This window comes from Dictyostelium purpureum (assembly GCF_000190715.1).
Source record: "Dictyostelium purpureum unplaced genomic scaffold DICPUscaffold_369, whole genome shotgun sequence".
Taxonomy (NCBI): Eukaryota; Evosea; class Eumycetozoa; order Dictyosteliales; family Dictyosteliaceae; genus Dictyostelium; species Dictyostelium purpureum.
Genome location: NW_003519705.1, coordinates 8,871 through 33,197, shown reverse-complemented (window position 1 = coordinate 33,197; position 24,327 = coordinate 8,871). Strand labels below are relative to the sequence as shown.

Here is a 24,327-nt window from a genome sequence, read left to right as displayed (position 1 = left end):
AGGTGTGTTTTTTTTTAAAATTTTTTTTAAATTTTTTTCATAAATAAAAAAAAAAAAAAAAAAGTTTAAAAAAAATTAAATAATAAAAAAATTATAATTTTGATTTTTTTTTCTTTTTTTTTTTTTTTTTATTTTTTATTTTTTATTTTTAATTATATAATTATATAATAATTCAATAAAAAAAAAAACAAAGATTTTAAATTATTTTTAAATAATTTTAAAATAGTTTTTTTGTATACATTTATTAATTTATAAACTAAATAATAATAATTTAAATATTTTATTATTATAAATAACTTTATTAACAAAATTCGATTTTTTTGTTAAATAAAAATAGGTAAAGCATTAAATAATAGAAATAATAAAACCACCTACCACCAAATAGTAATAGTTATAAATCATATACTATTATAAAAATAATAAAATATTGTATTGTTAGATGTTTCATTTTAATAGTATTCATTAAATTTATATATTTTTTGTAATAATAACTTGTGGATCATTAAAAAAAAAAAAGTTTATAAAACTTAATCAGTATAGTAAAATAATGAAAATTGGAAATATAGTATAGTTTATTAGTTTATTGAAAAAGTTATAGATATATATAATAATATAATAATAATAATCATTATTACCAGGATAGAATATCACAATTTTTTCGGACGATTTATAAAACTTTTTTTTTTTTTAATATTTTTTTTATAATTTTATCTATTTTATAAATTTATATTATTTATATTGTTATTTTTTTAAATATTACTACTATTACTATTATAATATAAATATTTTTATATAATTATACTAATTTTATAATTTTTTTTTTCTTTATAGATTTTTTTTTTTTTTTATTATAAAACTAAATCATATATAAATACAATATAACATAAATTTAAAATGCCAAAAAAAACAAGCAAAGCACCAGAAATCTGTCAACCAGGCGGTATGTGTTATAGATTCCCACCACCATGTTGTTCAATTTGTTGCATGATCTTTTCAATCTTTTCATTTGTTGGTCTTATTTCAATTTATGGTCTCATTAGTAACGATTACACTAAAGTTCAAGGTGAAGCTTATTGGAATACAGAACAAATCGAAGGTGGTAAAAAAGCTTCATTAATTGGTAGTTTTATCTATTTAGGTGTTGCTGGTTTATGTTTATTCCTTTTCTTCTGTCGTAAATTCACTGCTCCAAAGAAAAACCCAGAAGATGATGAATAAATAAATAAATAATAAATAAATAATAAATAAATAATATTTTTTTAAAAAAAAAGGATATATAATAAATAAAAATAATAAAAAAAATAAAAATAAAAAAAATATTAAATAAAAAACCTATAAAACTTTTAAATAATTTATAAAAAATATTTTTTTATCTTTTGAAATTATAATTTAAATATTTATTTTTTTATTTATTTTTATTTTATTTAGTGTATATATTATATATTTAATTTCTAATTAATTTAATTGGGAAATTTTCAGTAATTAAATGACCATCTTCTAACATTATAACTAAATTAACTTCAAATTCGATTTTAAAAGTTTTACCAGCAGTACTAACACATGTGAATAAACGTGGGAAAATCATATAAAGTGGAATTTTGAAATTTCTCCAAAGATCACCATCTGCAACTTGAATATTTTGAATTTCTGTTAATTCTCTAGCATAACCATCTGCACAACCACAAGTTTCAACACGTACCAATTGTAATTCAATCGATTTAATGACTGTATCTGCTTGTTCTATTACTAAATCACCTTGAAATGCTTCATTAATATTACAAACTGCTGTTGATAATTTACCTGAAATTCTAAAGTTTGGTACTTCTGATTTTGAAATCTTTCAAAATTAATTTATCAAAATAAACATATTAATATTAAATAAAAATAAAAATTTAAAATTATAATAAAATAGTTATTTACTTTTTTAAAGTTTACTAATGAATCTGGTGTAATTTTAAAATGAACTTCTTCTGGTGTTTTTTGTACATTTGCTGGTGACTATTAAAAATAAAATAAAATAATTAATAAAAATTATTATTATTATTATTCCTATTATTATTATTATTTTTATTCATATTTTAACTATATTATTATTTTTAGTTTTTAATTTTTAATTACATACTGGTACTTCAACTATAAATTCTATATTTTTTGAAAGATCTTTTGATAAAATACCTCTTTTAACCTCACATCTAATTGAATATTGAATATTAACAAAAACACCATGATATGTATCATAAAGTTGTTGACCTGGAAGAGGTTCTAATTTAAATTCGAATGGTAATTCAGTTACACCAGCAAGGAATTTACCACCACCATTGGTAACATTGATTGTATAATGCATTAATGTAATTGGTTTTAAAGAGTTGTAAAATGCTTCAAATAAACCTACACTCTTTGAACTTAATTGTAATTGAACTATACCTTCTACTATCAATGTCACACCTGAATGTGACATATCATCTTTACTATTTATAACAACATTACCTGATACTAAATTCTAAAATTTAAACTATTAATTATAAATCATTATTATTATCTATTATTATTATTATTCTAATCTTACACCTGGTTTATATATTTTATCAATTTTTTTTAATTTAATATCTAAAACATTCATTTTTATTTTAATATAATTTGATTATTTGTTAAAAGTTTTGGTTATTGACTATAAGTTATAAGCTATTAATTATTATTATTATTTATAATGTTTTATAGAGTGTGTTGTTGTTGTTTAAATTAAAATACAATAAAACAATATAATAATATCTATGAAACTAAAATTTTAAAAAAAAAAAAAAAAAAAAAAAAAAAAAAAAAAAAAAAAAAAGTTTTTTGAATTTTTTTTATAAAAATATTTTTTTTTATTTTTTTTAATTTTATTTTTCTTTTTTTAATCATTTGATTATTATCTCATTATTATTTGATTATCATTGATAAATATTTATTTGATTTGCTTTAGAAACCATTTTTTTTTTTTTTTTATAAAATTTTCTTTCTTTTTGATTTTTTTTATAAAATTTAAATAAATTTTATAAAGATTTTATTATTTTATATTATATTTTACTATTATAATTTTATTTTCAGTATACTTTATATTCTTATTTAATTAACAAAAATGAGATATATATAAAAAAAATAAATAATTATATAAACACAATGTTCACACAAAAAAATTTATTTTTTTCAATTTATTTTTTAAAAAAATTAAATTTTTTTTTTTTTTTTCGTTTTAAATTTTTTTTTTTTTTTATTATTTTTATTTTTAAATTTGTATCATTCCAATACGTATTTTAATTAAAATGTCAAAGAAAGCTGAACCAGCCGCCCCAATTGATAACTCAATTGCTTTAGCCCGTGTTGGCAACCATCTCCAAATGGGTATTGTTGGTAAGTAACAAAAAAAACCCAAAAAGAAAACAACCAATAAAATATATAATATAATAAACTCTAATTTTCATTTTATTCATTTTTATATTATAATTTAAAATTATAAAAAAAAAAGGTGTAAGTAATTTTTAAAAAAAAGAAAAAGAGAAAAAAATCAAATTTATTAATATCTATTTAAATATTTTTAAATAGCTCCCAAATGTTGGTAAAAGTTCATTATTCAACATTTTAACCAAAATGTCAATTCCAGCTGAAAATTTCCCATTTTGTACTATTGATCCAAATTTATCAAGATGTGCCGTTCCAGATGAACGTTATGATTGGTTAGTTGAACACTGGAAACCAGCTTCAAAAGTTCCAGCTTACCTTCAAATTACTGATATTGCTGGTTTAGTTTCAGGTGCTTCTGAAGGTAAAGGTCTTGGTAATGCGTAAGTAACAATTTATTTGTTTTAAAAAATAATATTTAGCAATTTTAAAAATTAGTACTTTTAAAATTTTAGTTTCATATTTTATTAAAAAGAATAATAGTAATAATCAAAAATAAATAATAACAAGTTAAAGTTATAGTAATAGTAATAATTAATAACAATAATAGTAATAATAGTAGCAATAATAATAACAATAGAATCGAAAATTAATTTTAAATCAATATTTTTTTTTTTTAACTATTATTATTATAGTTTCTTATCACATATCCAAGCTGTTGATGGTATTTTCCATATGATTCGTGTTTTTGAAGATTCAGATATTATTCACGTTGAAGATTCAGTTGATCCAACTAGAGATTTAGACATTATTTCACAAGAATTACTTGCCAAAGATATTGAATTTACTTCAAGAGCTTTGGACACATTACAAAAATCATTAAAAAATGTAATTATATATCATTAATAATATTTAATAATAATAGCAATAGAAAAGTTTATAGATAGATATATAGATGGGATGGACATATAGATAGATATATAGATTGGTAGATAGATATATAGATTGGTAGATAGATAGATAAATATAGATAGATGGACAAATAGAGATATATAAACACATAAAATATAATATCTTTTATATTAGCTTTTATTAATTTTTCTTCTTTTTAGAAAACTGTCGATAAAGCTAAACAAATTGAACTCGATTGTTTAACTAAAGTTTTAGCTTTATTAAAATCTGGTAAACATGCCAGATTTGGTGAATACTCCAACGCCGAAATCGAACACGTCAAAGACTTAAGATTATTAACCTCTAAACCAGCCATGTACCTCGTCAACTTGAGCGAAGAAGATTTCATCCGTAAGAAAAACAAATGGTTAGCCAAAATCAAAGCCTGGATTGACGCCCACGGTGGTGGTCCAATCATCCCAGTCTCTGTCGCCTTTGAACAACACCTCTTAGACTTAGCCACTGACGAAGAAAGAAAAGAATACGAAAAAACCAAAGGTGCCACCAGCTCCATCTCCAAAATCATCAAAAACGGTTACCATCACTTACAACTCTACCACTTTTTCACCTGCGGTAAAGACGAAGTTCGTTGCTGGACCATCCAAAAAGGAACCAAGGCTCCACAAGCTGCTGGTACCATCCACACTGATTTCGAAAAAGGTTTCATCATGGCTGAAACCATGGCATACAATGACTTCTTTGAATTAAAATCAGAATCCGAGTGTAAAGCCAAAGGAAAGTACAGAAATGAGGGCAAAAACTATGTCGTTCAAGATGGTGATATTATCTTCTTCAAATTCGGTACATTAGCTAAAAAGAAGTAAAATTGGAGGATTTTATAGTGAATTAATGAATAATAAAGAGTTATTGATTAATTAAAGGTTAAATAAAGGGTGTTTAATAGATAGTTTGGTAATCTGTATACTTATTTATCTTTTTTTTTTTTTTTTGAAGCTATTTAATTTGGCATTCAATTCATTATAAAAATAATATTCCATTTTTTAACACTTTTTTTATTCCATGATGTTTGCAATCAATCAATCATAATTATAAATTTGGTTATTTTCAAAAAATGTCCAAAATTATTATAATAATTTTGGATGTAATTATAATGTGCAGTTTTTTTTTTTTTAAAAAATAATTACCAGGGCAACATAATAGAGTTTTTTTTGAAAAAAAATGGTAATTGAATTTAAATATCAACAATCAAAAGGAGGCACAACACAAAAAAAAAATTTTAATTTTTTTTTTTTTAAAAAGATTTAATTTAAAAAAATTTTTTAAAAAAATTTTTTTTTTTTTTTTTGAAATTTTTTATATGGTGAATGTTAGTTTTTTCCATTCCAAAAATTAAGCTATTTATTTATTCAACACAATATTTTTTATATTGTTAATTTTTTTTTTGTATTTATTAATAAAAAAATGAATAGCAATGAACCTAGTTTAATTATAAAATGTTCAGAACACAATAAAAATTTTATTTTAATATGTGTTGTTTGTCAAATACCAATATGCTTGGATTGTATTGTTAGTGGCGAACATTTAAATCATAAGAATAATAAAATGGAACATTTCACAAAAGAAAATATTGATAATATTATTATTAAAGATTTTAAAAAAACTACTTATTATCTAGAGGGTTATATTAAAAGTAATAAAAAAATTTTAGAATCATCAGAAAAATGTTATTATCACACCAAAAATAACTACAAACAACAAGAGGCCAAAATTAATGAAATATTTAAAGAGTTGCACGACAGGTTAGATTTATTAAAAACCAGTAAATTATTAGAATTAGAAAAAGACCAAAATTTTTCTCAAATTGTTGAAAATTACTGCGAATATTTAATTAGATTTAAAATTTTTTGTCCAGAATTAGTGGAGTTTCAAAAACAAGAAGCTAAACGATATAATAATAATAATAATAAAAAGCTAGATTGTTTATTTTCTTTTCTTAGATATTATAGTTATTTTTCAAATTCACATAAAAAAAAATTAAATATTTCAATTTCTTCAAAAATATTAAGTAATAGAAATGAAATGTTAATGATTAAAAAGTTAATAAATGGTAAATTTATAATATTGTAGATCAAAGAAAAAGGTTTATATTAATATATATATTTATTTATAGTTAACGGTTCAGAATTATATTATTCAAATGGTGAACCAATACCAACAAATCGAAATAAAGTTTTTTTAGATGAAAGTATAGATTATGAAAAATTAATTTTAAATGATCATGTTAAAGAACTATACATGGCTGGGGGGTATAATGAACGATTGAATAGTTCGAATTTGGTAAAAAAATTTTATATCAATCACTTAAAGAGGGAAATATTAAAAGAAAAGGATAAAAGCATATTTTTAGTTTTAGAGAATTCAATAGTCAAGTATTATGAATTTGAAAGTCAATACTATTGTTTAATAGATAAAGATTGTATTGATACTTTTAACATTGAAGATTTTAAAAATGAAAATTATTTAGCATTTGGTAATATGGGTGAAGATATTAATAAAAGTTTGAATTTGTTCTCAACTATTTCAAATTATCAGAGTTTTAAAGAATTTAAAGGTTGCTTTTTTGTTAAAGGTTTTAATATTAAATTAGAGCTACTTTCAGCTTATTGTTTACATTTAGGTTTTGAGTATTATATAGGAATTGAAGCTACCAGACTAAATAAACGTATACTAAACAATATTAAAAATCTACATTTAATAGATGGGTTTAGTTTGGAACTTCTAGAATATAAATATAGAGATTTGGAAAAATTGGAAATTGAAAATTTGTATTTACATAAAAATATTAAAACAGAAGTTCCTTTCTTTGGCAAAAATATAGCAAAAAGATTTTTTCTATGTGAGGGGTATAATGACCACGGCATAATTACTATAGGATCCAGAGCTATAGAGCTACATATATCAAATGTTCAAATAGATATTAAGGTTGTTTTAAATCGTGAATTCCTTAGTGATTCTTCAGATTTTGTAATTTATTTAGAAGGTGGATTTAATCAAGAAATAAATGTTTCTTATTATCGCTATGACCAACTTGACAAGTTACATTTACATATATATGATGTTGGGCCCAAGTTCTTAAAAAGTCGAGTTTCCTCAATAATAAAACTTCATATTCATGGGTCAATAGATGGAGCTTCTAACGATTTTTTTAATGGAATTCAAGAATTATATTTATATAATTATACAAATGTTTTGGAAAAAAATGATATATGTTTTGATACAATTAAACATATATACTTAATGGATGGTTTCAACAAATCTTCAACTTATCAAATTCCAAATAATATAAAGTTTTTAACATTATATAATATAGGATTAGATGCAGCCAAAAATTTATCAATTCCAGAATCAGTAAGTGAACTATATTTGGGTGATGGATTTAATATTCCACTTGATAAAATTAATTTCCCAAAAACATTAAAATCACTTCATCTTGGGAATGTTAAATCAAATATATCATTAATACCAAGTAATTTTGAAAATCTCTTCATAAAACCTTCTTTTTCAATGGATAGATTGAAGAAAAGTTCAATTCCTTTTTTAAAATTTCTTCACTTAGAATATGGTTTTAATCAAATAATTAATAAAGATATTTTCAAAGATAAAATTGGTGGTTTGGTTTTACATTATGTAACTAAACAAGTATTTGAATCTATTCCAGATAATATTTTTCATTCATTACATTTACAGGAAAACCTCAATTATATGAATAATAATATCAAATTCCCCCAAACTAGGGCCTTGTTTTTATATCCAGTAATTACAAATACTGGTGTTTTAAATCAAAAAGATATAAAAAATTTAAATATATGTGACAATTTTAAATCTATAATTAAAAAAGGAGATATTCATGAAAATATAGAGGTAATTGTTATTGATATCATGGATATTATTAATAATGATTCAATCCCAGCAACAGTTAAAGAAATATATTTGAAATATTTAACCAATTATCATAAGCGTATTCAAAAAAAATAAAAATAAAAATAAAAAAAATAAAATCGTTAAAAAAAATATAATGATGTTCATTATTTCAATTTATTTAATTTTTAATATTTTTTTTTTTTAAATTTTTTTTATTTAATTTTTATTGTTTTTTTAATAAACTAATTTTAAAAGAAAATTCTGGTTGGAGGGTTTGATTGAAATATTGAAAAAAAAATACACTAGCTAATAAAATAAATTGATGTTGCATTTATTAATTTCTATTATTATTGCTCTTGATGTTATTGTTATTATTACCTCTTCTAATGGTCCTTGATGGTACTGGTGGTAATTGGGTTGGTGATGTTGGTGGTGCATAGTTGGTGAAAGTATTGATAATTGAACATTTTAAACTAATGTAACAATTTCTTAATTCTTTTCGTTGTTCTTTTGCGTATGTTGAGTTTTAATCCCAAAGATCCATTTCTGTTAATTCAGCTTCTCTTTGCTTTAATTTATTTAATGTATCATTGATTGACGTCATTGTATTATTGGTTGGATGTGCTAACCTGTTTCTGAACTGTGAGAATAATTTTGCGATGTTCAAATCTACAACAAAAAGAACCATTGATACCTCCACGGCGTGAGCGTCTTTCGTGTAGCTTTCGTTGAAAGCTGTCCACATATCATCATGATATTTTACTGAATCACCATCGAAATCTTCACCATCAGAGAAAGTACCACGGTTTGAGAGTTTGACCATTAAAATATATCTGAGGTATACTTTTAAAAGATCAGCCATATAGACACAAACTGATGTTTCGGAATTTTGTTATGAGATGCATGTGTTTGTTAATTGTTTTTCAATATCTTTTAATCTTTTTTTATATTTTTTTGTTCTTGTTTTATATCAAGATGTTTTTGTTTTATATCAATAACTACTTGTTCAATATTTAAATGTTCTTGTTTTCTGGCATTAATTTCTTGTTTGATATTTATTTCATATAAAGGTTGGTTTTGTGTGCTATTTGGTGGTGCTAGAGGTAAAAAAATAGGTGAAATAAAGTCATCTTTTGTATTATTATTACCCATAATTAAAATTTTATGTTAAATATTATATTAAATTTAAAAAAAATAAAAAAATAAACACAGTCAAAACAAAAAAAAAAATTAAATAAAAAAAAATTTAATAAAAAAATTTAATATAAAAATTAAAATATACAATTTTTTTATTTTTATTTTTTAATTTTTTTTATTTCCTTATAAATATTGTTATTATTATCAGTTATTTTATTAATCTTCACCAGCATATGATATTTGGAATGGTGAAGAAAATGATTTTATTATTAGTAAATTAGATTAGTTATTTCAAACGATAACCTCTTTCAATTATCAATAGATTGACAAATATTCAATACTCCATGAATGGTGATATTCTTAATTTTATAAAGAAATGTTCGACACACGATTCAGATTTTGTTTTATTATGTGTTGTTTGTTTGACACCAATATGCTTGTATTGTATTGTTAGTGGTGAACATTTAAATCATAAAATGGATCATTTCACAAAAGAAAATATTTATAATATTAGTAAGAGTTTAAAAAAAATACTTATTATCTGGAGGGTTATATTAAAAGTAATAAAAAAATTTTAGAATCATCAAAAAAATGTTATAGTCATACCAAAACTAACTACGAACAACAAAAACCCAAAATTAGAGAAAATTTTAAAGAGTTGCACGATAGGTTAGATTCATTAAAAAACAGCAAATTATTAGAATTAGAAAAAGATCAAAGTTTTTCTCAAATTTTTAAAAAATACTACGACTATTTAAATGTTTTTAAAGATTTATGCCCAGAATTATTGGAGTTGCAAAAAAAAGATAGCGTATTTTATAATATTAATAGCATTAATAACAATAGTAATAATAATTGTGGTAATAAAACTATTTGTGAAATTGCAGATTATTTATAGCCTTCTAGTAATAGCTATTATAATCAACCACCTTTTCAGAACAATAAACCATTGGAGAAAATAAAATTAGTTTTTTCTAATATAAGAGAAGCTGAACTATTAAAAATTAAAAATAAAAATAACAATAATAATAATAATAATCATCTTGATTATTTATTTTCTTTTAATAAATATTATAATTATTTTTTAAATTTAAATAAAATAAAATCAAATATTTCAATTTCTTCAGAAATATTAAGTAATAGAAATGAAATTTTAATGATTAAAAAGCTAGTAAATGGTAAATTTATAATTTTATAATTCAAAAAAAAATAAAAAGGTTTATATTAATATAGATATTTATTTATAGTTAATGGTTTAGAGTTATATAATTCAAATGGTGAACCAATACCAACAAATGGAAATAAATCTTTTATGGGTGAAAATATAAATTATGATAAATTAATTTTGGGTGATCATGTTACAGAACTACATATGACTGGGGAGTATAATGAACGATTGAATAGTTCAAATTTGGTAAAATTTTTTTATATATATCAATTAAAGAAGGATGGTTTAATTAAATTTAAAAAAGAAGAGGGTAAAGGTTTATTTTTAGTATTAAAGAATTCAATAGTCAAGTATTATGAATTTGAAAATGAATACTACTATTTAATAGATAAAGATTGTATTGATACTTTTAACATTGAAGGTTTTAAAAATGAAAAGTATTTAGCATTTGGGAATATGGGGAATGGTATCAATTGAATTTGTTCTCAACTATTTCAAATTATCAGGATTTTAAAGAGTTTAAAGGTTGCTTTTTTGTTGAAGGCTTTAATATAAAATAAGAGTCACTTTTAACCTATAATTTAGGTTTTGAGTATTATATAGGAAATATTAAAGTCATCAAGTCAATACCAAATAATATTAAAAATCTACATTTAATAGATGGGTTTAATGGATATTTACAATCAAATGTTGAAAATTTGTTCTTACATAAAAATAATAATTTAATTTTTCCGGGTTCCAAATTTTTAGCAAAAAGAATTTTTTTATGTCCGGTAGCTGATGGAGATACATATATCAAAAATTGAAACAAATATTCATGATATACTCGATAAATCAGATTGTTCTACGGGAAGTTTTGCAATTTAATTAGAGGGTGGGGTTGATCAAAAAATATCTAAATATTCTTTTCATCTTTACAGTTGCACATTTACAAATGTGATGTTGGCCCCAACGTCTTAAATAGTAAAGTTTCTTTCATAACAAATAATTTACATATCCATGGGCCAATATACGAAGTATCTAACGATTTTTGTAAAGGAATTAAACGTTATATTTACATTATCAATAATTTGATTTTTTTTAATATACCACCAATAAGATGTCAAAACAAAAAATTGTGGTATATGACCCCCATAAGGTTTGAACATATAAAGTAGGAGTTCAAATTAATAGTATAAATTAAGAAATTTCCCTTTTGCTAAGTTGGTCACCTCACGCCTTATTTGTGCATAGTGCACTTTATTACATTTTGGCGACAGCTTCGGTTCGATCCCTGGAGGGTGCAGGTTGAAAGGGTTCCCTGACCCATTCCAAAAATTAGTTAGATAGTTATCTTTAAAGGGTGAGGTAAATGTGGTATATGACCCCCATAAGGTTTGAACATATAAAGTAGGAGTTCAAATTAATAGTATAAATTAAGAAATTTCCCTTTTGCTAAGTTGGTCACCTCACGCCTTATTTGTGCATAGTGCACTTTATTACAAAATAACATCAAAAGCCCGGCTAGCTCAGTCGGTAGAGCGCAAGACTCTTAATCTTGTGGTCGGGGGTTCGAGCCCCCCGTTGGGCGAATTTTTTTCTAATGGATTTATCTTCTCGGAGATTTTTGTTTAAATGAAAATTACAGTTATAATGAGGGGGACATCCTCAAATCCTTTGCACTATCAAGAATAACATATTACTCGTATATTGAAGAATTCAACGATGATGTAATTAAAGAAATCAATAAAATTGCAGATTGGTTCCTATCAGCACCTAACAATAAAAGTCCAAATGGTTTTAAAGTCTTCAAATTAATGAGCTCTAAAAGAACAAATTATCCTATGGATCAAGGAGGTTGGAATCTTTGGAATATCAAAAACAGACAAAAAGCACAAAGATTATGGATGATAAATCAAATAATCAATAAAATTGAAACTAACAAAATAGAATCAGAATATCAACACAGTTGGAAACATCAAATATCAACCAAAACAATAACTTCAGATTACCTATTTAAAAACTACAATGATTGGATACAAATAAAAGTTAAAAAAGGACTACTAGACGGGTTGAAATCCATTAAAAATAAAGACGGCAAACCTCTTTCTTTAGCAGAATGGTATTCAGAAATAAACAATCTCAACAGCTTTACACCCAAAACAGAATTCCAACAATGTCTTCAACTTACAGGTTATAGCTATATCAACCTATTCAAAAATATACTTAATATTAAAGATCCAAAATCAAGAAACACTCTATTCAAATTCCAAGCAAGATGCTTACCCATCAACTTCATTCACAACAAACCATGTAGGCTATGTAATGAAAATCTTAATAATGATCCATATGGTCATCTATTTTTCAAATGTAAAAAAACTCTGAAATTCATCAACTTCAATAAACTAAAATCATTTATATTCATTACTTCGGGAAGGGGCCTCAATTGGTCACTGGACATAACAAGATCAAGAAGGAATATATCAATAAAAAATATTACATACAAAATCCCAGAAGGTCGTAAATCCGATGGAGAAATAAATATGGATTACAACAACACCAGATTTCACAAATCACACTTCCAATGGAACTATAAAGCAATAGATTTCGACTTAACAAGATGTTTCGCTTATAGAAATGCCATAGCCCTGGTATTTCATCAAGTTTGGATTTGGTTATGTAAAGAATTATATGACGATCAAGAAAATACAATAAAAGAACTCGATTATAAGAATCTAACCTCAAAATGGACTAAACTAGCTACTTTAGAATACTTAAAAGGTTTAAAAAACATCAAGGAAAGACACGCTAAACAACCACAAACAATTAGCAACATCAATGAAGAATATAGAAAATTCAAAAGAAAAATAGCAAGAGCATACTTCATCAGCATCAAATCTTTACCAAATATCAACAGTTTAGAATATTTTCTTTAAAAACTTTATAAAAAAACATTAAATAAAATTTTACTGATTAATTTAAAGCATTTGCTTTTTATTATCTTCACTTTTAAAAAAAAAAAAAAATAATGAGGGGGAGCAATCATAGCCAAGTGGTCGAACAAATTTCTATTTGCTTTTAATTATCTCTCACTTTTAAAAAAAAAAAAAAAAAAAAAAAAAAAAAAAAAAAACGAATTTCCTACAAGTTACCACTTCAACTTTTATTAAATCATTTATTAAATAAGATCTACCAATAATAATTTTTATATGACGAACCTTACCGCCAATAATAATTAATATTTAAAAATAAATCTTTAGGATTAAGTGTGGGTAAATAAAAAAATAAAAAAAAAAAATTTCTATATTTTTTACCACATTTTTATTTTTAAAATTTTTATATTTTTTTATCATTAATTTAATAATTAAGTGTTAGTATAAGTTTAAAAATTAAATATAGTAAATAAACAAAATGAGGTTAAGTGATGAAGTTCCATACTCAATATTATCATATAAAAACATAGGTCACAAGTCGAACTCAAAAATTGCAAAAAAATTGGAGTGCATAAATCAACAGTTGCAAAAACATTAGAAATGGTAGAACAAACAGGCACAATCAATGACCGTAAACGTCATGGGAGAAAATAAAGTTTGACGAAAATGATAAACGTGATTTATGTTTCAATTTTAAAATAGTAAATTTAACAATATAAAATAAAGTATAATTTGGTATGAACAAAATGGATTTGGAACAATATCATACAAGTCAGTAAGAATTATATTAAAGAGATATAACATAATATATAAAAAGAAAGTTAAGAATCCTAAATTTATTAGACATAATAGCAGAAAAAGATTTTATTTGAAGTTGTGCATATAAATTTTTTTGTGGAATAATGAGAAAATTATATGTTTGTGGATGAAGTAAAGTTTCAATAAAATGATAATAACCATGATAGGTCTTCTTGGGCATATGACACTAATGTTTTACTAGAATCACGTATCAAGACAAAAGTTAGAAAGGGTGGGGTTAATTAAATATTTTTGGGAAATTTTCTTTATTTTGGTCCAATTTATTTATTCATTTATCAAATGGATTTTGAACTAAACAATATCTTGATACTATAAAAAACGATACACAAATAAATTTAGAATAATATGCAGATATAAATAAAGTGCCTAAGAGGTTGCCAATCATTTGTCATGACAACTGTAGTTCGCATAGTGAAACAATATTTTGAAGAAAATAATATACAAGTTTATCCATTACCACCCTACAGTCTAGATATTAATATAATTGAAAATCTTTGGCCAATTATTAAAGAAAGGGTATCAAAAAAGATGTTTCGTAACGCATCACAAGACCAAGTTTAGGTATGCATTTCATTCAATAGAAAAATCAATTATAAAATCATTATATGAATCACTCCCTGACCGAATGGATGCCATATTAAAAGCACATGGAGGGTATACTAAATATTCAATAATAATAATCATTTATATATAATTGTAAAAAAAAACAAATAAAAAACAAAAAAAATTTTTGAAATTGAAAAAACGGATTAAATATTAAGACCCTATTTTTTTTTTTTTTTATTTTAATTTTTAGCAAATAAACCAATATCTTGTAATATGATTTATTTTAGAGGTCATTATATAAATATTAAATATGATCTATTAATTCAATAATTATCATTTCCATTTTAAAAAAGTTGGGGGGTCTAAATATATAATCCGGGCACTGTATGAAGTGTGGTAAAACTCATATAAGTATTAAACACATACCAAACAAACAAACACAATAAACAAACTGATGACTTAATTCATCATTAAGAATCATCTTCACTTTTAAAAAAAAAAAAAAAAAAAAAAAAAAAATTTTATAAAATTTGGAATCTAAAAAAGATTTTTTATTTTTTTTAATGTCTTTTTAATTATTAAAAAGATATATATTATTAATTATTGATAATCCTTGTTCATTAATAAATTTATTAGTGCTTTATTTAATAATATAATTAGTTTTACTTAAAAAAAATTGAAGGGATTGTATTTGGTAATCTTATTAAAGATTCTATAATTTGGTTAAAAAAGTCTACTATATTATTTTTATCAGCAAAATTTTCTATTTCTAATTGTTCTAAAATAAAATTTGTAAATTTGGACAACGGGAAATTGTTTAGGTTTTTAAACTCTCTCTTTTCTTGATGGTCACTTTGATTGTTTTGGTTATTATTTGTTATTAATATGTTAATTAACTTTATAATTAAATTACATGATTCAATATATGATTCTAATATTTGTTTTGTATCAATTGATAATATTTGTTTTAAATTTTGGTACCTAATTATTTGATTGTTTAATAATATTTGATATTTTTGTGAAAGTTGTTTAAATTGTAATAATTTGATTTGATATTTATTTTTTAAATTATTTTGGTTATTATTAGTCTCTATTTCAATTTTATCTTTATTATTATTATTATTATTTTGTAATAATAAAACTTTTAAATTTAATAAATTAAATAAATATTTTTCTCTTAAAAGTATAAATTCTTCCTGAAATTGTAATGATCTTTCTAAAGTTGAGGAAGCTTTAATTGTTAAAATTACAGTATGATAATTTGAAAGTTGCTTAAATATTTTTGAGAAATTGTCACCATCACCACAAATTAATGATTGAGAGATTTCATTTTCTAATGTTGAAATTGATAATAAGCTTTTTAACCATAAATAATTATATTCAGATTCGACCCTATATATTAAATTTGAATAAATTGTTTGAGCTAATAGATGAAAACCATATCTTTGGGCCAAATGTGCTAAATTATATAAACACCATAGTTGTCCTTGCTTTGGATTATCAAAAATATATTCAATAGTTGGTATAATTAAATTTGTAATTTTTTCAATTTTTTCTATATTATTGTCGAAGGATCTAAAAATACAAACAAATATTGGCATCTATATGTTAAAGAGGAGTTAATAAAAATTTATTTAAAGAATACCTTTAAAAATCCTATTACTTACTGGTAATGATGATGTATATGCTTTGCTATCATTGGTTAATTCGTTTAAATTGTTAATTAACTGGCTACTATTTTCATTTATAATAATTTGATTTAAATAAGCTAAAATATTTTCAAATGAACCTTCTATTACATTTTTATTTAATGGTATACAAATTGATAAACAATGAAATAATGATTTAATTATATCATCTATTAATAGAAAAAATAAAATAATTAGTAATATTTTTTAAATAATTTTTTTTTAAAAAAAAACTTACAAGGAATTTCATTTAAAATTGAAACTATAGTTATTGAAATTTGTTTTAAAATTTTTGGGTATTTTGAAACAAGTTGTATAATTGATTTTAATAATATTGAGTGTTTTGTTAATTTAATTGTATTATTATTTGATTTATTTAAATTTTTTGTAAATTGGGTTTTTAAGATTATACAAATGTTATTTAATAATTGATCTAGAATTGGTTCAATAGTTTCATTATTATTATTATTATTATTATTATTATTATTATTATTATTATTATTATTATTATTATTATTATTATTATTATTATTATTATTACCATTTGACTCAACTATTAAGTTTGTTAAAGTTTGAATTGATAATTCTGATAATGAAAAATCATAATCTAAAGAGTATTGATATAGTAATGAAATTATTGAACTATAACTTAAATTATTATTGCTATCTTCTTGTTGTTTTTGTAAAATATTTAAATATTGTGGTGAGGAGGAAGATAAAATTGATAAAAATAATAAGGTGTGATATTTAATATCTTTATAATTTTCTGGCGTATCTCTTAGTAATTTAATAATTTCTAAAATTGGAAATTGTGAATGGGGTGAAGTTTTTGCTAATTTTTGTAAACATTTTAATGTAATAACTTTAACCTTAATTCTTGGATCTAAAAATCCATAGTTATTTAAAAATTTAATCTAATTAAAAAAATTTGGTTAGCAATAAATTATAGTTAATGAGAATGGTAATAATATTGTACATACATGATCATCGATATATAAAATATGTTTTAATGATAAGTTTGTTAATGTATCCAAAATAATTGTTACAAAATCTTCAGATGGGTACAAATCTAATAAACCAACCAACATATCTTTTGATTGAGTTGCAATTGAATGGCTGTGGTGCATATGTCTAAATAATTTGATGTATTTTAATTTTGTAGTTGGTGGAGTTTCAACATTTTGAATAACTTTATGAATTTTTTCAATGATACTATCTGAAAATAATGGTGAGACTTCACACAGTTTATCCATAATAAAAATAGTTGCTTCAATCTCAACCCTATCATGAGATTGCATACAACTTCTTATGCTAAAAAATAAAAAGAAACTAATTAAAATTTTGATAAATTATAAAGAATAATTATTGGCAAACTTACCTATGATGAATATATAGCTTATCGGCAATTAGATAAGGAACACTTGCTAAAATTCTTAATGATAATGATCTTGCAATTGGGTCATTTGATAATATTACAGAATGAATTCTTTTTAAAACCTCTTCAATATTTGAAACTTTATGAATCTCATTTGAACATTCTTGAAATACTTTAAGGATACGATATTTAACGAGATTGGTTGTAGTTCTAAATATATCCGATAAACGTGTTATGACAGAGTTAACTATTAATGGTGATGGATGAAATCTAATTAAATGGCTAAAAAATAAAATTGACTCAACCTGTTCACCTAGATTACCACTTCTTATTCCTTTATTAATTTCCATTAAAATTGTACCGCATTCTTTATCATCTTCTTTATTTGATTCAATAACAATAATATTTTGTTGACTTTGCTGTTGCTGTTGCTGTGTTGCTGCTGCTGATGTCGATGTTGTAGCTGTTGATACCGATGTTGATCCTGATGTTGGAATAACTGATGAAGCTGTTGAGGTCGATGATGGTTGTGTTTGCAATGGTTGTTGAGTCTGTTGTGTAGTTGAGGATGCTGAAGATATAGCTGAAGATGTTGATGATACACCTGAAGATGTTGATGGTGTCGATGTTGATGCCAAGGTTGTACTAGTTTGTACCGATGTTGTTGAAGTCGACGGTGTGGAAGTATTAGGATTGGTTGTAAAAGATCCACTAATATTATTGGCAAATAAATGAAACAATGAGTTTGGTGGTAATTGATTTGATATACCTAATACTGATGAGGATCCCATCGACAAAGATGGATTCTTTGAATTAAATCTTTGTTCATTCATTATTTAATCCAATTTAAAAATTAAAAAAATGAAATTAAAAAAAAAAAAAAAAATTTTGAAAAAAAAAAAAAAAATAAAAAATTTTTATTAATTTTTTTTTGTAAATTAATTTTTTTTTTTATAAATAGATAATTAATAACCAATTTTATAAATGCAAGAAATAATAATAATTATAACCCCTTCTTAATTTTTTAATATCTTATAGTTTCTTTTTTCCTAAAAAATAAAGAGAATTTTTTTTTTTTAAAAATTAAAAAAAATTTTTATCCGAAAAAAAAATAATTTAAAAATGTTATAATTTATAATTATTTGTTTAATTATTATATTATCCATAAAAATGAATATTCTTATAACATTTTTATATATATTTTTATTTTACATTTTTTATTCTTGGGTATATATAAAACTATATATTCTAATATTTTGAAAAAATTTGTATTAATTGTTTTTTTTATCCTAATTTATATATAGTATGAAAAAATTAAATTTATTCATAAAAAGGAATTAAAAGGGCCATTCCCACTACCTATTATTGGTAATGCATATCTAAGTGATCACCCATATTATGATTTTTTTAAATTTTCAAAAAAATATGGCGATATATTCAGAATATGGGTGGGTGATTTATACACAGTAGTTCTAAGTGATGAATCACTTATAAGAGAAGTTTTTCATAAAAACTCTGATAATTTTAACGATAGACCAAAATTTCCTGTAAGTATTTATTATTTATTTAATTAAATTAAATTAAATTAAATTAATTTAAATTAATTTTTTACAATTTTTAAAAAATAAAAAAGACAATGAAATATTTATCAAATTATCATGGTTTAGTAACATCATCAGGTGAGTATTGGAAAATTAATAGAGAAATTGTATCCCAATCCTTAACAAAAATCCATTCAAAACATCTATATGAATCATTGGAATATAATATAGAACAAGTTTTAAATAAATTTGAAGGATTTGAAAAAAGAAATGAATCCTTTAATCCAAAATTAGATTGTTATAAATTTACAACCAGTTTAATGTTCAAATATATTTTTAATGAAGAGATTACAAATTATGATGATCCAATAATAGAAAGCGAAATAATTAAACCAACTAATAGAGTATTTGAAAAACTTTCAAATTGTAGAACCGGGGATGCTTTAAAAATACTCAGACCATTTTATGAATTCCAATTAAAGTATTTTGAACAATCAGGATATAAAATATTTGACTATTTAAATAAAAAACTAGAACAGCATGTAGAAACTTTTGATGAAAATGGTGTTCCAAGAGATTTATTGGATATTTTATTCAAAGAATATGGAAATGACAAATTATCAATACTTTCAACTGCAAAAGATTTATTATTGGGTGGAATTGATACATCAGGTATATAACAATAAAATAAAATAAAAATATACCTATATAGCATATTAATTTTACATTTATATTTATTTACAGCAACAATATTTTATAATATTATAATGTTATCATGCAACTATAAAGAAATTCAAGATAAGGTGTATGAGGAGCTAAAGAGTGTATCAAAAGAAAAGAAAAGAATTTATTTATCAGATAGAAATAGTTTACCATATACAAATGCATTTATTAAAGAATGTTTACGTTATAGACCTGTAGCTGCATTTCCATTGCCCCACACAGCCAAAAATGATATTACAATCTCTAATGGTAGATATTTCATTCCAAAGGATTCACAAGTATTAATTAATTTCTATGCACTTTACAGAAATGAAAAATACTTTCCAAATCCTGAAACTTTTGACCCCAGTCGTTTCATTAATTGCGAATTGGCAAATCAAGCCTTTATGCCATTTTCCATGGGACCAAGAATCTGTGTTGCCCGTCAATTTGCTTTAGATGAAATATTTTTATTTATTTCAAATTTATTATTAAATTTTAAAGTTTCATCAAATAAAACAATTGATCACTCTATCAATGACTATAAATATGGATTAACTATTAAATTAAAAAAAGAATTCAATATCAATTTAAAAAAAAGATAAATATATGTGTGGTTAAAAAAAAAATTTCAAAAAATAAAAAATTTAATTTTTATTTTTATTATTTTTATTATTTTTATTATTTTTTAATTTTTTTTTTTTATTTATTTTTAAAAAAATATAAAAACCAAATTTTTTTTATTTTTCTTTTGTATAATATAATAATAATAATAATAAAATGGTAGCAGTTAAAGATTCACTAAGAAAAAGATATCAAGATTTAATAGATTATGGAAATCAAAACCCAAAAACAGTTGATCCAAATTTATATCAATTAAGAAAAACTATTCTTTTAGAAGGATTACCACCAGAAACTGAAGAAGAACTTGCTGATAGAGTAACTGCTGAGGGTTCAAAATGTAGTTTAAGAGGAATGATTTGGAAAATACTATTAGGTGTAGATAAAATTGATCCTGAAAAATATATAAAATTAATTGAAAAAGGTCCATCAAATAGGGTAACTAAACAATAATTGTTGTTGGATTTATTAATTTAATGATTTTAATATTAATATTTAAATATTATAAAAAAGTATCAAAAAATTAGAAAAGATATAGGTAGAACATTTAATAGAGATGCCCAATTTAGTCAAGCAGTTTCACAAGATCAATTATCAAGATGTTTAAATGCATTTGCACACGAAAATGAAGAAGTTGGTTATGTACAGGGTATGAATGCGATTTGTGGTACATTTTTATATGTTTTACCCGAAGTTGATGCATTTCAATGTTTTTCATCACTTTTAACACAATCATGTCCACTCTATTTTACTTCAAATATATCTGGTGTAAATGATGCATCAAAACTATTGGATAAAATACTAGAGTTTGTTGATCCAGAGTTATATGAATATTTACAATCGAGACAATACCATCCATTGCTTTTTACACCACGTATGTATAAATTAATATTATATAGTTTTTAATTTATATAATATTAATTTAACCACATTATATTATAGCAATTTTAAGTTTAGGTACAGCAACACCACCATTAGACGAATTATTACGTCTTTGGGATTTTTATTTAGCATTTGGTTTCCATTTAAATGTTATTTGTACAATTTCACAAATTTTATTAATGAGAGATGTTTTATTGGTTCATGAATCTCCATGTTCATTATTTAGATCTTTCCCAGAATTAGATGCATCAACCATTTTAAATTTATCAATACATATTATACGTCAATTACCTGATGACATTTATGATCTTTTAGTTGACCATCCAATGCACCCAGTAGATTTATCACCATTTGACAGAAATCTATTAGACCCCATGGGTTTAAATGATGAATTCGATGATGAAGATGATGACGATGAAGATGACGAAGACGAAGATTTTTAAACTTTAAAAAAAAAAACAATAAAAAAATAAAATAAAAATAAACCACTTTGTAATATTAAATAAATTTATCATTATTTAAAAATGTATTAAATAAAATTATTTCTTTTGTTTTTTTTTTTTAATTTTTATTTTTATTATAATTTTTTTTTATAATTCATCAGTTTCGTTTGATGAATTATCAATTACATCAGTGACAAATACACTTGTACCATTTGATTCCATACGTTCTTTAAATTTGTGAATATCAACAATTAATTTAAGATCGACTTCACCACCACCTAACCATACAACTTTATTTGGTAACTCCATAATTTGTTTTGAAATAATAACTGGAATATTAACATTTGTACCTAATGGACATACTGCATTATATTCAAAACCTGTTAATTGTTGTGAAATTTCTGATGGTGCTAATGTAAAATGAAACTTTTTGGCACTTTCTTGTTGATTTAAACTTTTAATAAATTTAAATATTTTATGACTTTGAATTCTAAAATTAAATTAAAAATTAGTAAAAACTTTTTTCGTTTTTAATTTTTTTTTTATATTTTTTTTTTATATTATGTATGCAACTTTACTTTGTTGTATATTGGATAATAACACAGTAATATCTACTATTAGTTTGAATTGATGTATCTGAATTTACACATTCTGTATTTTCGAAAATTAAACTTTTACATAAATAATCTGATGATGGTGCATTTAAATAATTTGCTCTTTCTTCTAATTTCCAATTATAATAACATCTTGGTACTCTTTCAAGTTTATGACTAATATAAAATATGGTTATTGTTAATAAAAAGTAATTATTAATATTATTACTACTGCCAAAATACAAACTCTAATCCAATATCATCACAAACTTTTGAAATTCTCTTTTGATTATCTGTAATAATGCTTGATGGTGTAATATCATCAATTTTTTCGACTAATTTATTCAATTTATTTAAAATTTCATTTTGTCTTTTTTCTAATAATTCCATTACTTTATTTTAATATTTTAATACTGTTACAAAGAACTTTAAAAAAAAAAAAAAAATTAAAAATAAAAAAAAAAAAAATAAAAAATAAAAAATAAATTAAAAAAAATTAAAAATAAAAATATAAAAAAAAAATAATCCCTATTTATAATAAATGATTAAAATAATCCAAATAAATAAATAGAATTGTAATAATATAATTTCTATATTTAAATTACTCTTTTTTTTTATTTTGTTAATTTTATTAAAAAATTAATTTATAAAAATATTTTAAAAAATTTAAAAAAAATTAAAAAAAAAAAAACGAAAAAAAAAAAGATTTTTATTTTTTTTTATTTCATTTCTTTACAAAGATATAAATAAATATGGAAGAGGATGAATTTGGATTGTCTAATATTTCATTAATCGAAGATGAAGTTAAAGAAAAAGTTAATGTAATTCCAATTGTAGATTATACACCAAAAATAGATGAAAAATTGGTATGTATTTAATTTAATAATTTTAAAAAAAAAAAAAAAATCTTATTAATATTTAATTTTAAAACAACAGTGGTTTATGAATAAAGGTCAAAAAATAGATAATAATAATAATAATAATAATAATAGTAATAATAATAATAAAGAATGTAATATTAATAATGATACAGATGAAAAATTAAAATTAAAAGAAAAAAAAAAAAATGATAAAATTAAAAAAAATAGTATTAAGAATTGTCAGTTTAGAATAGATCATTATTATTATAATAAAAAATATATAGAATGCATTGAAGAGTTAAACTTTTTAAAAACTTTAGTAAAATTAAAAAAGAAACAAGATTATAACGATGATATTATAGATGTAGAGATTAGATGCAATTTTAAATTAAACAACTATGATAATGTAATCAGTTTAATTAAAAATGTAGAAACTACATTAGCTTCAAAAAACATTCCACAATTTAAAGATCAAAATTTATTACATTTATTAGCGCAATCATATCATTTTAAAGAATTATTTAATGGTAATGTAATTTAAACCAAATATTCTTTAAATTAATTTAAAACATACTAATAGAGATTTATAATTTTAGAATCAATTAAAGAATATCATAGATTATTAACAGTGAATCGTAGAATTTGGGAATGGTGGTTCAATATTTCATTAGCTTATTTAAAGAAACCATTAAATATTTTTACAAAAGAAAATTTAAAGATTTCATTATAATTGACAACAACAGCAATAACAACCCTACAGTAAATTTAGATATTATACATTAGAGAATTAAAATGAATTCCTTAATAATAGAGTTTAGCATCAGATCAT

General features: G+C 22.3%; 13 protein-coding genes across 13 annotated transcripts; 8 read left to right on the top strand and 5 right to left on the bottom strand.

Annotated features, from left to right (window-relative positions):
• Positions 1-894: 894 nt before the first annotated feature.
• Positions 895-1,218, top strand: DICPUDRAFT_157554 (uncharacterized protein; the record flags this gene model as incomplete). The annotated part of the gene is made up of 1 exon (XM_003292746.1): positions 895-1,218. One exon carries the CDS (start codon positions 895-897, stop codon positions 1,216-1,218), a length of 324 nt encoding a protein of 107 aa, XP_003292794.1.
• A 226-nt stretch (positions 1,219-1,444) lies between these two features.
• On the bottom strand, positions 1,445-2,620 carry DICPUDRAFT_41069 (uncharacterized protein; the record flags this gene model as incomplete). Its single annotated transcript, XM_003292736.1, has 4 exons — positions 1,445-1,837; positions 1,921-1,991; positions 2,119-2,500; positions 2,567-2,620. The coding sequence occupies 4 exons, from the start codon at positions 2,618-2,620 to the stop codon at positions 1,445-1,447; spliced, it is 900 nt and encodes a 299-aa protein (XP_003292784.1).
• A 682-nt stretch (positions 2,621-3,302) lies between these two features.
• DICPUDRAFT_83396 (uncharacterized protein) lies at positions 3,303-5,153 on the top strand (the record flags this gene model as incomplete). Its single annotated transcript, XM_003292745.1, has 5 exons — positions 3,303-3,390; positions 3,506-3,507; positions 3,583-3,821; positions 4,074-4,266; positions 4,491-5,153. 5 exons carry the CDS (start codon positions 3,303-3,305, stop codon positions 5,151-5,153), a joined length of 1,185 nt encoding a protein of 394 aa, XP_003292793.1.
• A 598-nt stretch (positions 5,154-5,751) lies between these two features.
• DICPUDRAFT_157551 (uncharacterized protein) lies at positions 5,752-8,325 on the top strand (the record flags this gene model as incomplete). The annotated part of the gene is made up of 2 exons (XM_003292744.1): positions 5,752-6,397; positions 6,461-8,325. The coding sequence occupies 2 exons, from the start codon at positions 5,752-5,754 to the stop codon at positions 8,323-8,325; spliced, it is 2,511 nt and encodes an 836-aa protein (XP_003292792.1).
• Positions 8,326-8,737: 412 nt separating this feature from the next.
• Positions 8,738-9,073, bottom strand: DICPUDRAFT_157550 (uncharacterized protein; the record flags this gene model as incomplete). The annotated part of the gene is made up of 1 exon (XM_003292735.1): positions 8,738-9,073. One exon carries the CDS (start codon positions 9,071-9,073, stop codon positions 8,738-8,740), a length of 336 nt encoding a protein of 111 aa, XP_003292783.1.
• A 71-nt stretch (positions 9,074-9,144) lies between these two features.
• On the bottom strand, positions 9,145-9,363 carry DICPUDRAFT_157549 (uncharacterized protein; the record flags this gene model as incomplete). Its single annotated transcript, XM_003292734.1, has 1 exon — positions 9,145-9,363. One exon carries the CDS (start codon positions 9,361-9,363, stop codon positions 9,145-9,147), a length of 219 nt encoding a protein of 72 aa, XP_003292782.1.
• A 329-nt stretch (positions 9,364-9,692) lies between these two features.
• Positions 9,693-10,246, top strand: DICPUDRAFT_83393 (uncharacterized protein; the record flags this gene model as incomplete). The annotated part of the gene is made up of 2 exons (XM_003292743.1): positions 9,693-9,861; positions 9,927-10,246. 2 exons carry the CDS (start codon positions 9,693-9,695, stop codon positions 10,244-10,246), a joined length of 489 nt encoding a protein of 162 aa, XP_003292791.1.
• A 4,391-nt stretch (positions 10,247-14,637) lies between these two features.
• DICPUDRAFT_157546 (uncharacterized protein) lies at positions 14,638-14,808 on the top strand (the record flags this gene model as incomplete). Its single annotated transcript, XM_003292742.1, has 1 exon — positions 14,638-14,808. One exon carries the CDS (start codon positions 14,638-14,640, stop codon positions 14,806-14,808), a length of 171 nt encoding a protein of 56 aa, XP_003292790.1.
• Positions 14,809-15,325: 517 nt separating this feature from the next.
• On the bottom strand, positions 15,326-18,689 carry DICPUDRAFT_99465 (uncharacterized protein; the record flags this gene model as incomplete). Its single annotated transcript, XM_003292733.1, has 5 exons — positions 15,326-16,394; positions 16,461-16,651; positions 16,720-17,395; positions 17,462-17,792; positions 17,860-18,689. 5 exons carry the CDS (start codon positions 18,687-18,689, stop codon positions 15,456-15,458), a joined length of 2,967 nt encoding a protein of 988 aa, XP_003292781.1. The 3' UTR covers positions 15,326-15,455.
• Positions 18,690-19,026: 337 nt separating this feature from the next.
• Positions 19,027-20,704, top strand: DICPUDRAFT_83390 (uncharacterized protein; the record flags this gene model as incomplete). Its single annotated transcript, XM_003292741.1, has 4 exons — positions 19,027-19,083; positions 19,161-19,403; positions 19,490-20,069; positions 20,142-20,704. 4 exons carry the CDS (start codon positions 19,027-19,029, stop codon positions 20,702-20,704), a joined length of 1,443 nt encoding a protein of 480 aa, XP_003292789.1.
• Positions 20,705-20,879: 175 nt separating this feature from the next.
• On the top strand, positions 20,880-22,045 carry DICPUDRAFT_157543 (RabGAP/TBC domain-containing protein; the record flags this gene model as incomplete). The annotated part of the gene is made up of 3 exons (XM_003292740.1): positions 20,880-21,158; positions 21,234-21,594; positions 21,663-22,045. The coding sequence occupies 3 exons, from the start codon at positions 20,880-20,882 to the stop codon at positions 22,043-22,045; spliced, it is 1,023 nt and encodes a 340-aa protein (XP_003292788.1).
• A 120-nt stretch (positions 22,046-22,165) lies between these two features.
• Positions 22,166-23,028, bottom strand: DICPUDRAFT_58152 (uncharacterized protein; the record flags this gene model as incomplete). Its single annotated transcript, XM_003292732.1, has 3 exons — positions 22,166-22,535; positions 22,624-22,815; positions 22,886-23,028. The coding sequence occupies 3 exons, from the start codon at positions 23,026-23,028 to the stop codon at positions 22,193-22,195; spliced, it is 678 nt and encodes a 225-aa protein (XP_003292780.1). The 3' UTR covers positions 22,166-22,192.
• Positions 23,029-23,390: 362 nt separating this feature from the next.
• Positions 23,391-24,228, top strand: DICPUDRAFT_41082 (uncharacterized protein; the record flags this gene model as incomplete). The annotated part of the gene is made up of 4 exons (XM_003292739.1): positions 23,391-23,504; positions 23,575-23,629; positions 23,693-24,025; positions 24,095-24,228. 4 exons carry the CDS (start codon positions 23,391-23,393, stop codon positions 24,226-24,228), a joined length of 636 nt encoding a protein of 211 aa, XP_003292787.1.
• Between the last annotated feature and the right edge of the window lie 99 nt (positions 24,229-24,327).